General features: G+C 47.8%; 1 protein-coding gene across 2 annotated transcripts in view; it reads left to right on the top strand.

Annotated features, from left to right (window-relative positions):
* Window positions 1–372: 372 nt before the first annotated feature.
* The window catches only part of Shisa9 (shisa family member 9), a 244,228-nt gene continuing 229,407 nt past the window's right edge, over window positions 373–15,193 (top strand). For both annotated transcript variants that reach the window (XM_076840688.2, XM_076840689.2), the window contains exons 1-2: window positions 373–950; window positions 12,953–13,080. In XM_076840688.2, the coding sequence (XP_076696803.2) occupies window positions 388–950; window positions 12,953–13,080 (691 nt within the window). In that variant the 5' untranslated portion in view covers window positions 373–387. The remainder of the gene's footprint in view (window positions 951–12,952; window positions 13,081–15,193) is intronic.

The following is a 15,193-nucleotide window of genomic DNA, read 5'->3' on the forward strand; positions in this document are numbered from 1 at the left end:
AGCCAACGGACGCGGGGCGGCGAGTCCCGAGCCGCAAGCGGAGGGGAGGTGCGGACAGACCCACTCTCCCCTGCTCTCCGCCCCCGCCTCCCCCTGTGGCCGGTCGGACCTGCACCCAGCGCTTGCCCCCGCTCATCCTCCCCCCGCCCGGCCCGGCGCGCTCCTCCCCGGCCGGCCCCACGGCGCACAGCGCGCTGGAGGCGAACGCAGGCTGAGCCGAGCGCAGTGGCTGCCGACCACCGGGTGCCCCGCGCCGCTCCCTGCATGTGCGGCCCGCGGCGGCTCGCAGTCCCCGGCAGCAGCCTCGGCAGCTTCGGCCGCTCCTCGAGAGGCGGCTGCAGCGGCTCCAGCAGCGGCCGAGCGGTCGAGCCCGGGCTGGGAGACACGATGCGCCGAGTCCTCCGGCTGCTCCTTGGCTGCTTCCTCACCGAGCTGTGCGCCCGCGTGTGCCGGGCGCAGGAGCGAGCCGGGCACGGGCAGCTGGCGCAACTGGGAGGCATGCTGGTGCTCACGGGGGGCAACCGCTCCGGGGCTGCCTCCGGAGAGGCCGGCGAGGGCGCTGGGGTCTCGGACGCACCCCCGACTCGGGCGCCCACGCCGGACTTCTGTCGGGGTTACTTCGATGTCATGGGCCAGTGGGACCCGCCGTTCAACTGCAGCTCAGGCGACTTCATCTTCTGCTGCGGGACTTGTGGCTTCCGGTTCTGCTGCACGTTTAAGAAGCGGCGACTGAACCAAAGCACCTGCACCAACTACGACACGCCGCTGTGGCTCAACACTGGCAAGCCCCCGGCGCGCAAGGACGACCCCCTGCACGACCCCACCAAGGACAAGACCAACCTGATCGTCTACATCATCTGCGGGGTGGTGGCTGTCATGGTGCTCGTGGGCATCTTCACCAAGCTGGGGCTGGAGAAAGCGCACCGGCCCCAAAGGGAGCACATGTCCAGGTGGGCTGCCTCCCTTTCGCCCTCCCCTCCAGGCTTCACTTTCCATTCCGTCCCTTCCCCAGCTCCTCCAGGCAATGGCACCCCCCCACACCCAGCCTTCTGCTAGGGGATGTCACCGGAAGCCAACTTTGGCTTAGAGCACGGAGAAGGGGCGCTGGGCTCAGCACAGGTGGGGGTGAGCGCGTGCATGGAGGGGGTCTCTCTATCACTCGCCCTTTCACTGCCACCTCCTGCCAATGATGCAGGTGAACTTGAGGCGTACGGCATGGGAGCCCTTATCCCCGAAGTCTTGGGTTTTTGTGGAGGGGATCTGTGGCATCCCCCCCGATTCCAGATGCTAACCTCTAGGTAAACAGAGGCAGACGAGCCCGAAAGGGAAGGGGGGCGTGTGTGAGCCCGCGTGCGTGTGTGTGAGAAGGAGGGAGGGAAGGAGTGAGTGCAGCCTGCAACTCGTACGACTAGCGAAAATGAGGCGAAGGAGGGGGAGAGTGAGCGGAGGGTGAGAACAAAGCCTTACTGAAGCGGCCGGCTTGCTTTCCCAGATCTTCTAGGTCTCTGAAATTGGGACCACATCTCCCCCTACCTCTTTATCCCTTTAGTCCCTTTCTCCCGCCGCCACCCCACCCCCCCTCCACCCCCAGGCAGCGGCCATCACTGCGCGTCTGTGCCCCTTGCTCTGGCTGGCGCGGACACCAGGGGCCCGAGCCCCCTCCACGCGCGCCTTCACCAGCCAAGCACCCTGATTCGTCAACTTTCGCGTTTGCCTTATTCATTATGCAAGTCCCAGCACTGGCAAGTCGCAGCAGATGGGAGAAGGCATTTGGGGATTAATGGAGCTATTTGCCTTTTGCTTTTTTTTTTTTTTTAAGTGTTTAAATTGATTCTCACAACTCAGTAACTTTGGAGGCGGAGGATGCAGCCCTGAGCACGCAGCCCCAGGCCGGGGGAGAGGCGAGGGGTTAGGGTGAGGTCCGGGCTAGTAAACAGGAGCTAGGAGGGATAGGCGAACAGCTGGATGACTGAGGCATAAGCCTTAAAACTGTTCTTTTCCAAGTCGGGGCAATGAAGTCTCTGTGCCCACCCCTCAGCCCCCACCTCCTCCGGCGGCCCGTGTGTGCGCGTGTGTGCACGCGCTCCATGTGCATGCCTAAAAAATCTGAACAAAGAGACCCACCAAAAATAGGCGAAGGAACATCACCACCTCACTAGTAATTATTTTCTATTTATACGCAGAGTATCCGATGAATATTTTTCCCCCAGAGGGAAGGGATTGGGAGGGGGGGAAGAGATGAGAAGTTCTGGTGGGTTCGGGTCTGCTGGAAGGTGTGGGTGGTCTCTTGAAGCAAGCTCCAGGGATTGGAGAACCCTGACCCACTAAGGGAGTAATGCGCTGGCCCCGCCCACCTCCTGCAACTCCAAGGTGCCCTGGGTCATTTTAATTCCCCACAGTCAAGCCCGTCCCTATCGATTCTCGTGGTCTGTGTTAAGGTGAGGGGGGCAGGCAGACGCAGGACTGCGGCAGCGGGTGTCCGCCTTATAGGGAAGGATTACACAGACACAGGTAGGCTGCTTTGTGGATTCGGGCTAACTCCTTAAATCTCCACCAAGCCCTTTCCTGGCAAACGATTTCCTTCAAGAAGCCATCCTTGGGAGCTAGAGGGGCTGGAGGTGGGAAGGTGGGGAGAGAAGCTAACCTTTGTGGACCTGTGGGAGAAACTGGTGCTCACTTCAAGCCCCCTTTAGTGTCCTGATGGAAGAGCTCTCCACCAATACCTGGGGTCCAGCAGGGATCCAAATTTCTGTCATTGTCTCCTGGCAGCTGTGTGAGAGGACCTGACTCCAGTTAAGCTGGTTGCAGGCACATTCTTCCACATGTACCCAGAAAGTTCCAATTGGAGGCAGTGTCTATGGGTACTCAGTCCCGGGGTAGCAGCATCTCTACAGAGGCTCTCCCTCTATAAATCCTGGGACCTCTAGAGTGGAGTGGAAATGCATACTCCCGAAAAAGGAGAATTGTTGATTTTTTTACTGGCAGCTTCTAAGATATGATTTTCAACCCTGCTGCTGTTTGAGATCACCTTGTAATGCTTACCAAAAAAAAAAAAAAAAAAAAAAAATAATAATAAATAAATAAATAAAAATAAAAAAGATCCTGTTGCCAGGAGCTCCACTTTTGACTCTTTAAATCAGAATTTAGGGTGTCAGTACTTTTGAAAAGCTCCCCAGGTGATTCTAAGGCTCACACAATCACTGCTAAGGAAAAGGAACTAACATCTGCTGAGCCTGGTGCTGGGTGCCAGGCATTGTACCAGGGTGTGTGTGTGTGTGTGTGTGTGTGTGTGTGTGTGTCTGTGTGTGTAAAAGCTCTCTCATTTAGTTCTCACAGCTACCCTAGGAGACAGGTGCTCTTATAATTACCATTTACATATGAGAAAATCATGGCGCAGGTAAGGTAGGCTGCCCAAAGTCATAATTAGAAAATTGTGCAATCCCTAGTCTCTTGATTTCAACTTGTGTCTGGGGCAGATGTTTTCAGATCCAACCACAGAATGTGGAGTGGCTTCCCATGTAGCAGACTCACAAGTTCCATCCCCAGAAAGCCTGAATCAATAGGTTTGGAGCAGGCCCCAGAAATCTGCTTTTAACTACCTCCCCTGAATGGCTCTGAGATCAGTGGTCCACATTGGGGGAAACACTACTTTTGGGACTGGAAATATTTTACAGAGTTGGGAGATGGATAAATTAATCCAGGACAGGAGAGGGGCCAATGTGATTCTCTTATTTGTATTCCATTGCTTGTTTTCTCCATGTATATAATCTTTCTGTGCTACTTGGGCTGCCCCAGGTACCCTCCAAGAGCCTGATGTGCTGCTTATGCAGTTAATCATTTGGAGTATGGCAGTTGGCTCATTAACTTTTGCCTGATGGTGCTAAGGAATCCTCCTGTGGGGGCCAGCACACCAAGTCTGGCAGCAGAGAGGCTGCTATGAAATGAGACAGCTTCCAGGTAAAATTAACCTGCCAGCCACAGCCTTTTAATTTTTGTCTGGAGCTGCCAGGAACACTGAGATGAGGTATGTTATCATCTTGCCTGAACGCACCTTCTCTTCAAGGACATGGAGCATGTGGCTGTGCCCTCGTTGCAAACTTTGCCCCTAGGTGACCAGCAAACTTGTATTCTCCTGCTAAATCTTCCAGCAGGTCAGGGTGCAGGCTCAGAGTCTCTGGCATATGGCTTGCTTCCTCCTGGATTGATTAGGGCTGAGACAAGGAGAAAGACAGCCATTCAGGAAGGGGCCAGGGAGTGAATGTGATCTTATAAGAACGGTGCAAATGATCATTTAGCAGCAGTGGCTGAACTATTTACAAGCAAAAATTATTTACTGGAAGAAGTGACTGTAAATGGTAGTCAACTGTGGAGATTCATTTTGTTTAGTAAGGTATTTCTACTTATTTTTATTTTAAAGTTTTCCATATTTTTTATTATGAAAAAATTTAAATGAACATCTTGAAAGAATAATAAAATGAACTCCAGGATATCCTTCCTTTAGATTAGGGTTCTCAACCTCAGCACTATTGACGTTGAGGGATTTGTTGTAGGGGAGTGTCCTAAGCATCCTTGACCTGTACCCCACTGGATGCCAGTAGCACATTCCCCATACCCTAGTTATAATATTAAAAAAAAAAAAACTATCTCCAGATATTACCATGTGTCATGTAGGAGCAAAATTGCCCCCAATGGAGAGCCACTGATCTCAATTGAACAATTATTAGTATTTTTTTATGTTTCTTTATTGCTGTCCATATATCCACCTGCCTCTCCTTCCTTTCTCTCTCTCTCTCTCTCTCTCCTCATTTCCTCCCATCTTTCCCTCCCTCTCTCTTTCCTTGTATTTCTTTCTTTCTTTTTTGTCTGAAACATTTGAAAATACATTGCAGACATGACACCTAGTCCCTCAGTACTTTTGGATCTCTTAATGAGAATATTCTCCCATATGTCACAATCCCATTATCATGCCCAAGGAAGAGAACCAGAATTCAGCCCTATCATCAAATACCCAATCACTCAATCCAGTGATACCAAAAATGTCTTAAGGAGCTTGTTTTTTCAAGTCAGGGTGCATTGTATTTGCCTGTGAAATCTCTTTAGTCTTCAATATGCATGGTGTTTGAAAGCCAACTTCCAATCAGTGGCCAGTGTTTCAAAACTGGGAGATTTCACACAGAAACCCAAATTCCCAGTAGGTCAGGCATTTTTACACAGCAACTATTGGTTGCAGCTGGGTGATGACTGCCCCCTTTAGGAGTTTCTTGTGTTCATCTGAGTCCCCCCGCCCCCCCCCCACCACCAGTTATGTCACCTGCAGACCTGGGACAGTCATTCAGACTGGTCTGAGCAGCCTGGGCTCCAGCCCAACAGCCTGAAGTTCAATCCCAGTTCAGTCACTCAATAGTCAGGTGACCTTGGGAAGGTTGCTTCACTTCTGAGGCTCAAGTTCCTCTCTGTGGGTTGAGAACTCACTGAGGACTAGGTTTGGAAAGTGACCCCCACAGACTACCACACATGGCCCCTGCTCAGAAATCATTTACTACCGTTTCTCGACATTTTATTATTGGGATTTTGTCCCTCTTGTCTACTGAACAGAGTGACATCGGAATCTGGATCTTGGTGTCCAGCCCTTGCTCTGTGACACTGGCCAAGTCTAATCTTTCTGGACTTACATGCTTTGGAATTTGTTTTTTATCCGTTCATTATAGATATGCATAATATTGGGATTTGTTCTGACACAATTATGCTGGAACTGGAGAACATCATGCTACGTGAAATAAACCACACTCAGAAACTCAAGGATTGAATGTTTTCTCTCCTATGTGGAAGCTAGGGAAAAATAAATAAAAATTTTAAAAAGGAGACAGAAGGAAAGAAAAAGAAAAAGGAGGGTGGATCCCATGAAAATGGATCAGTGGAGTAGACAAAGGGGATTGAAGGGAAGAGAGAGGGTCGAGGACAGGGAAGAATGTGGAGTGAATCTGAGCAAACTTTGCTTTGTACCCATATGAATATCCCACAGCGAATCTCACCTTTCTGGACTTGCATTTTGATCTGAGCAGGAGGGGCCTGCAGGTTCAGAACAGGAAGGAAGGTTTATGTGTGACTAGATTAAATACATTGCAAAGTGTTGTCTACGTGATGTCGAAGAACCCTCGCCAGATCTGCAATTTTGCCATAAGCTTATGTGTAAATTCCCATTTAATTTCACACCCCTCCCCCATGAGGTAGGCTTGGTGACAGTGTGCCATTTACAGAAGCAGAGATTGCTTTCCAAGAGGATGAGCAAGCTCCTGGTGAGTGGAGGAGTCAGTCGGACTTCAAATCCAGGCAGCCGGAGGCAGGGCACAGGTTTGTGACGACTAGTCTGTGCTACGTTTAAATGCAAACCTGCAGGCCCTCCAGGCTTTGCAGATCAGAGTGCTTGCATGGCATGCAGACAGCAGTGCATGCAGGCAGGGTTGGTGCCAGGAGCCCCTGTAAGATCAGGTCTAGGAATGTTTTCTGCATCTGCCCCTGGCAGGGCCAGACCTCTCGGTGAAGGCCTTAGTGAGAAATGACCTTGAGGGCAGAAACCTGTGTTTGAAGCTCTCCCCACTTGAAACCAGTAGGGAACACATGTCATCATTTTGCCCACCTTCAAACAGAATCCAAAATCCAAATGGCAAATTTCAAAGCACCGTGTCTTGTGTGTTTTTCAAACATACTTCAGAAGAGCCAGAATCCCTTGCAAAGAAATGGCATCCAATGACAAATTGCCTCTCTTTCCCTTGCCTTTTCTTTTCTCTCCCATCTCTCCCACCTCCCCATTTTTCAAATATCCCATGGCTTTGGCTTTGATTAGCTCCCCAAGCTGCAGAAGCCCATGTGTGCAGGCATACACTGTTGGCCATGGAAAAACCCTCAATTATTTTTCCTACACGATATGTATGCTTCTCCTGGGGGACTGAGTCCCTGCATTTTAAATATCAACTTTATTGAGGTATAATTTACATAGTAAAATGCACACATCTTGAGTATACAGTTTGAAGGAGCTTTGACTAATATCTGCACCTGGATAGCCACTAAGCTGGGAAACAAGCTCTTGTTTTCTTGTTTTCTCACAAAATAAGTGATGCTTCTTGCCCAAAAGGCAGTGCTGAAGAATCCTATCCATGTGTGTAAGTCAGAATACGTTGGAGCACTGGGACCCCTGGAAGGCTTTAAGGCAAAATGCTGGGACTTGGCGCTCTGTTTGGAAATATCAGGGTCTTCTATTTGCACACTGTAGTTGGAAGTAAAAGTGACCCGACATTTTTCTTTTGGTGCCTCCTGACAGGCCAAGCTCATTCCCACTCTGGAGGCCTTGCATTGATTTCAGTTCTCTTCTATCAGACTTAAATGACTGCCTGTCCTTCTCCAGGAAGCTGCCCCTGACCACCCAGGCTTAGTATCTTTCCCTCCCCCTCCCCCACAATCTGGTGCTTCATTCAGTCCTGCTCACTTTATTTTGCATTAGGGTCTAAAATTAAATTACTAATTTATTGGTTGACCAGTTTATTATATTTCCTTCCATTGTCCCCCTCAAGATTAGGAATGCAGGGACCATCATTGTCTCCTCCACTCCTCAATTGTAAGCAGAGGGCCTTACAATTGAGAGAGTTCTGGATTCCAAAATCCTGGTTTGCATGGCATAAAACAGTACCTCCTCATTCATTCATTCACACATGCGATCCATGTTTGCTGAACACCTACCTTATGCCCAGCACTGTGCTGGAAGCTATGAGAAGAGTGGGTGCTGCAGGTGCCATCCCCATCCTTGTAGAGCCAATGATTCAATATCGAGAGACAGATCCCATACAAGGAAATGTACAAGTAAGTCAATACCGAGTTGGACCTTATAAAATTGCCAATATTCAATCATTTTCAACTTTAAAAATGGTAACATGCCAGCATAATTGTTCTCAACTGGGTCAAGGGATATCAAAGGATCAAAGTGTGGCTTCTCCAATCCCGTCTAAGGCAGGATTCTCCAGTGAAACAGAACCAATATATCAGGAGATTTATTACAAGGAGTCAGCAAGTCCAAAATCTGCAGTGTAATGTCTCAGTTCAAGTGTGAAGGCCGCAGGCAGGCTGCTGTAGAACCAGAAAGAGCAGTGTCCCCCTGTAGGGCAGGAGAGCCTCTCCTGTTTAGGAAGAGCCAGCCTTGTGCTCCATACAGCCCCTCAAGTGATTTACTAAGGGCTACCCACATTGGGGTGGGCAGTCTTCTTCACTCAGTTAACCAACTGAATGTTAGTCTCCTCCAAGAACACTCTCCCACTCAAATAGAATACTATTTGATTAAACATCTGGGCACAGCATGGTCACTGGAACTGACACATCACATGAACTGTTATGGAAGTCTTAGGCTATTGTGCCAGCAACTTCTTCACACCTGGGAGCTAGAGTGGAATGTCAGGCCCACCTCAGATTATTGAACCAGAATCTGCATTTTAATAAGATCCCCAGATAATACAAATGTTCATTAAAGTCTAAGAAGCACCTAAACTCTGTGCCACAAGCAAACGCCAAATCCTTAGGCATTGGTTTGATTTCTGACCCACTGTTGGTTCTTTCCACTGCCTAATTTGTGAAAACATTTTAACACATTTCTATTCACAAAAATGTTTTTAGTATGCACTCTGACCATACACACATGTGCTTTACTAATAAATATACTCATACACCTGTGGACAATTATGAAGTATGTAATAAAGCTTACCTAAGAAGAAATTTTTAAACTGAGCTAAACGTGAAATAAACATGACTTCAAAATCTGTTGCTAGTGGCAATGACTTCCCACTATCCTTAGCTAAAAATCTCAAAGCGAAATGCATGTGGAGGGCGACATTCCTCAGTAGTAAACAAATCCACCCTTTGGATATTCCCCATTTTGGTTCTTTTTGGCTGACTTTGTTAGGGTCTGCACAGATCATGGCTGTTCTAACCTTGTGGGAAACTGCTGAAGAGGAGGGTCAACTGAATGTGTGTCAGCATTGCCTACAGTGTCTTCAGCCTGTGTTGTTGTTAAGGGGGGCTATTTTTAAAGGTATGTGTCTGCTTTGAATGGTTGGCAGAGTCAAAAATAGAGAATTTAATCTGTGTGTCCCTTTGGGGTTCCTAGACCTGTGAGCATGCCGCTGGTCCTCACCCTCCATTCCAGCCATCTGATGTGAGAGTTCGCAAGGCAGGCATGGCATTGGTACGTGCAGCTGGATTGATCTCTCATCTGCAGTGACTCAAGGCCATACATAACTGTTCTGACCTTTCCTTTGCCCACGCCGCTTCATTTTATGCAGAGCGGGAATGAGTGAACCCTGCTCTAGACACTCCTTGACCAGGAAGTGGAGGTCTCTAGGGATTCTTGTCTCCACTGCCTGTTCTGGGAATGGCGGCCCTGGGGAGAAGTGTCCTTGGGCTTTGAAGCTGCAATTTGACAGTTTTCAGCACTTAAAAGAGGTTCAGGGGATCTGCAGATGGCAGTTCCGACCAAGTTCCTGGTAGCCATCCTGGTTTCTCGCTTCCCTATCCTCTTGAAAGTTGACTGCTTTGGAAGTTTGGGGAGACCCATTGGGGAATCTGATGAAAGGTATGGCTCTTGCTCAAGAACAATGCACAAACGAATTTTCCATTCGATTACAGAGGACTTCAGCGATCCCTTGAAGCTCAGGATGAAGAACCCGTTTAGAAGTAAGAAAGGCAAGTTAGGATGGGGAGGCCTCTGTCCTGTGTCTCAAAACCTCCCTCCCCTGCAACCCCTTTGAGTTTCAGACCTTGCTTATTGCACAGAGGTAGGAAGGAGCCTGGACTTTGATTTCAAAGACATTCAGGATTGCATTTCCACTCATCCCCTCCATTGATTGTCATCTGGGTTAAGTTGGGCAGTTTTCCCCTCTGTAAAATGGATTGTGATAATCCACATTCTGTAATACTCCCCTCTTATATTGCCCTATTTCAGTTTTATTGGCCTTCTTGAATATGCTTCAAAATCTACCTCTTTCCTGCCTCAGGGGCCTTGCACTTTCTGTTTGCTCTGTCTGAAATGCTCTTTCCACCATCTCCACTTTGTTGGTCAGCTTTCTGTTCCTGTAACAAACACCCTAGATAATCAACTTATAAAGAGAAAAGGTTTATTTTAGCTCATGGTTTTGGAAGTTTCTCTCCATGATTGATTGATCATTTTTTGCATTTGAGACTGTGGTGAGGCAGCACATCTGGGCAGAAGCATGCGGTAGAGCAAAGCTGCTTACTTCATGGCCAGAGAAGCAAAAAGAGAGAAAGAGGAAGGTACCAAGTCTCACGGTCCCCTTAGAAGGCCACATCCCCAGTGACCTGAAGACCTCCCACTGGGCCTCACCTCTTAAAGTTTCTACCTTCTCCCAAGAGCTTCAAGCTGGGGACCAAGCCTTGAACACAGGGACACTCCAGATCCAAACTGGAGCACCACATGATGAGTTCCTTCTCTCTCCAAGGCCACGTCTTCACCAAGTTTTTTCCTGATCACACCACCTCTCTCTCCTTCTCTTTAGAATTTTTTAAAAGGCATGAAGTTCAGTGATCGGTATCATATTCATGACATTGTACAACCAACATCACTATTGGCTTCCGATCCACTAATTCCAGTAATGTTTCATCCCTCCCCTCCCTCCTCAAAAAAATATCCCCATTGTCACTCTGCAGCCACTCCCCATTCCCTCTCACCACCTTTAGCCACTGGCAACTACAACTCCGCCTTCTCTCTTTGTGGAATTGCCTCTTCTGGACCTTGCTATCAATGGAATCATATGACCTGTGGAATTTTGTGTCCGGCCTCTTTCACTGGGCGTAATGTGTTCCAGTGTCATTCACGTCGTGGTTGGTGTCAGGGCTTCCTTCATTTTGATGGCTAAATACTATTTCATTTCATATTGCGGTCACCAGCTGATGGACATTTGGATCGTTTCCACGTTTTGGCTATTGTGAGCAATGCTGCTATGTACCAGTCTCTCCCCACCCTGTGCTCTTCATTTCTTTTCCACCCTTGTTTATTTATTTAACATGTTTATTTTTATTCTCTTCCATAGAATGTAAGCTCCAGCAAGGCAGAGACTGCGGTCACCTGTGTGCTGCTGTATCCCCAGGGCTTGTATTGTGCATGGCTCAGAGCAGACAATAAACATTTGTTGAATGAACAAATGAATGAGAGCTGTGGTTATTCTCCTGTCTCTCGGTGGACTCAGCCCTTTCCTCTAGCTGCCATAGGACTCTTGTGGTGCTGACCTAGGTCTCTCTCATGCTTGAGACTTCTCCCTAGCTAGTGTGGTTTTCGCCCCCGTGATATCCCTGCACCACAATCAAACGTTCCCTCAAGCCTGAGGCCTCTCTGCAGTCTCACGCTGGAGAACTGGAGTGTGCACCAGCAACCGGGGGTTCCGTGCAGACACCCTGCATCAGCCCGACCCTAGATTCTGACCCTGTAAGGTTGGATGGATCCCAAAAGTTCTATCAAGTTCCAAGGTGATACTGATGTTCCTGGTTGGCAAACTACTATTTGAGAATCACCGCTGTAGTGGGGTCGGTTTCGGGAGATAAGTGGGTCTTCCAAGTACATTGGTGGTCTGTGGGGGCCTCTCCTGAACAGTTCATCTTCCCCCTCCATCTCCCTTTCTGTGGACTGAGAGGGTGCTGGTTAGTTAGGAACATCTGGGTATACCCTAAACTAGGGCACTGGTGGGTATGTGCCCTGGACAAACCATTGCCGCTTCAAGAGGAGGCTTGTGTGAAGGTGTCTGTCACGGAGTTGTTCACTGGGACTGGAGTGTTGGTGACCACCTAGATGGCCGTAGTCATGGAAATGATAGACAGAACTGGCAGCCTACTGGTTTGTAATGGACCAACTGGATATTTGTAGCTGGCATCCATTCTGATTGGTGGGTTCTTCCGCCACAGTAGTTACAGCATATGGAGACAATTGTCCCTGCAGGTAAGTGAGCCTGGGGGTCGCAGATGATGGAGCACCGTGCAGAGCCTGCAAGGGATGAAAGAAACTCACACGAGCGATGCGGCTAGCTCTCATCTTGCGCGGACAGAGGGAGAACCAGAATGAGGTTTGTGGTGAAACCCCGTTTTATGGGAAAGATAAGCACGCAAATGATAATACCCACTGTTGAGGATATTTGCATGTCACAATAAACACGTAATGGAGGGTAGATAAAGAGGAAAAATGTATTGATCAGTCTGACTTTAGGGTGTGATATCTGTTTGATGGTCGTCTCTGCTCTGTCCTATGTGCAATCCCAGAGCTTCTCTCCTGAGCGTACATCTGACTGTGAAGGTCCTTGATGTGGGTTGAATTGTGTTCTCATCCTCTCTAAAGAAAAAGAAAAGAAAAGAAAGAAAGAAAGAAAGAAAGAAAGAAAGGGAGAAAAGAGTGGTTCTCATTCCTACACCACAGCTTACTGGCTGTGTGACCTTGAGCAGGTTGTTTCACCTCTCTGAGCCTTTGCGGTTCCTTTACAAAGGAATAATGATCCTCAGGAGGACTGTTTTGTTTAGTTAGGCCTGCAATGTGCTTAGCATAGTGACTGCCTTGTAGCAAGTGCTCCATAGATGCTAGCTGTGGTCACTAATATTGGGCCACTGCTACACTGAAGTGGCATCTGTGTTAGGTATAGACAGATCTGAGTCATGGGGTGGAGACACTCAACATGTGTCCATCAGTCAGTCTTCTCCACAGCTCTGTGGGTAGACGACACTGTTATTCCATGGCTGTTGGAGTGAGTCTGGGGGCGTCTCTACATGACCTCTGACTGCAGAGATTTAGCTGTGGCTGTTTTCCTCTGCCCCACCCCTAAGTGGAGCCATGTCTGTTTTGTTCACGAGGACAGTGCGGGGCAGGAGGTGGTCATTGTATTTTGAATGAACAGATTTCCATTCTCTCTTCTTCCAGGGCCCTTGCGGATGTCATGAGGCCACAGGGCCACTGCAACCCTGACCACATGGAGAGAGACCTTAACATTGTGGTGCACGTCCAACACTACGAGAACACGGACACCAGGGCCCCCATCAATAATCTCCGTAAGTACAGCTGCACGGGCCATTTCCAATCCCACCTACGACCCGGCTGCGGCAGAGTCTGTGGTGTGCTTTTGGGTTTGTCAGGAGCTTCCCCTTGTAGGCAAATCAGAAGCTTTCTTTTCTCTCTTCTGGATGAGCCTGAGTTGGGTATCACTAGGTTGCTTTCTCTGTCAAATGTGGTCCACTTGGTTGGTTTCATACGGTCGATCTTGCGTCAACTAGTGGACAACTTGGTTGGTTCATCTTGGTGGATCTCTTAACAGATGTCCTCTGGGTTAGTTCGTCATGGCCGGGCCTTGGTTAACTGGAGAATTATTGGTGGGCTCATCGTGGGTCATTAGCCTGTTTGCCAATGGTTATTTTGCTGCTCTGTCTTGCCTGGGTCATCTGCTGGCTGGGAGTTCATTCAACACTTGTCTACCTCCTGAGGTAAACCAGTTGTTACTTTTAGATCTCATGCTGTTTTTAGTTAACAAATACTAGTTCAGAAGAATTGTATCTTTTCTAAAAATGAAGCTAGAGCTTTATAAAAATAATCCACAAAACACTCCTTGGGGGGTGGGTCTGGGCAGGTGTTGGGTTGTGGTCATGTTGGTGTGGGACACACATGTGATTCAGCAGTAGCAAATTTCCACTGTTCTGCCGGGAAAGAAAAAAAAAAAGTTGCATTTGCTATTGCGTTTCCAGAGGTATTCTTCAGCAAATAAATCATACATGGGGATCTTGGAATGCTCCCGAAGATTTTCTATCCTTTCAAAGGTCTGTATGTCCAGCATACACTGTGGAACTGAAACACAGAAAACGGGAATGGAGAAAACTAAGATGGGTTAGTTCTTGACAATAGCACACCGCCGTGGTTATTCCCAGCAATTGTGTTTCCAAGTAACCCTCACGTGAATGAAATGTGGAGGGCTTGGTCTGAAATAACAAAAGCCAGACAGTTCCAAGGATGCCCTCAGCTGTGGCTTGAGGCTCCTGGGGCAGAACGGTTTTGGAGCTACATGCTTTTGCAGCCTGTGTCCTTGGCTGGAAGGCCGCTAGAAGGTACATGGGTGTTTTAGGTGCTGAATCATGGTGCTGGGCTGTTTGGTTGCACATTTTTATGCTCAATGGGTAGGGGAAGAAGTCTGTGGGATTTGACATTGGTGATGCATGTTCTGCATGGTGACTTTTTTTGTGTGTGTGTGGTTTTGGAAATGGTTACAGTGTTTTAGCAAAGTCAGTATTTACATGGGTTGAAAAATGGATCACCAAATGGAATGTTTTAGGTTTCATTATATTAAAGAACTTGACATTATTTATTTATGAACTGGATTATGAAATACTATTAGGAGTAGCCAACTTTTTAGAGAAAAATACATCAGCCATTGGAAATATTATGACCAAATCCCACAGCCCCCAAAGATAGGCTAAATGGCCCCCACTCTGGCATGGCAACTGCTGCGTCTGATTCTGGTTGTGATGGACATGAACACATTGTCTTCCAGATGACAGTGAGAAGTTCCTTGAACCTAGGTGTGTGTGGGTCCCAAATATCATAAACGAGTGCACGTGATCATGGAGCAGAGAAACTGACATGGAGCTGAGTCCCTTCCTATAGAAAGTGACTGTAGACAGGTTTTTCATTTGAAGTTTCCGTGTCTGAGATGGTTTGGAATTTTGTGCAGAAATGGAATGACAAACTCATTGAAGTCACCTGAGCCTCATCATTCTATCGGGCAAAAGGGAAGAAAACATCAAGAGTGTTACTTAAATAAGGAACTTTTGTTTTAAGTTGTACTGAAAATACATTACTGCTCAGAGATGGATGTCTAGGTGCTGAGTAATTCAGACATCTCTTATGACCAGCTACTTTGGCTTATTTATGATTCTTGCTTTTGATCTATATTTGTGCCTCAAGAATATGGTGATCTTATCCAGAGGAGAAAGTCCCTTGTAATAGTCCACTGGGTAGAACTGTACTAGAGCATTTCCTGATAAACTCCAGGGAAGAATTCCAGGAGTAATGTCACACATGTTGTGTTTTTATAAGAAATGCCACAGAGGTTAATTTCATTGAATCTTGACAGATTGAACCAGTCCTTTTTTTCTAACATTCTTGGGAATATCTGTA

Source organism: Callospermophilus lateralis, chromosome 19 (assembly GCF_048772815.1).
Source record: "Callospermophilus lateralis isolate mCalLat2 chromosome 19, mCalLat2.hap1, whole genome shotgun sequence".
Classification (NCBI taxonomy): domain Eukaryota; kingdom Metazoa; phylum Chordata; class Mammalia; order Rodentia; family Sciuridae; genus Callospermophilus; species Callospermophilus lateralis.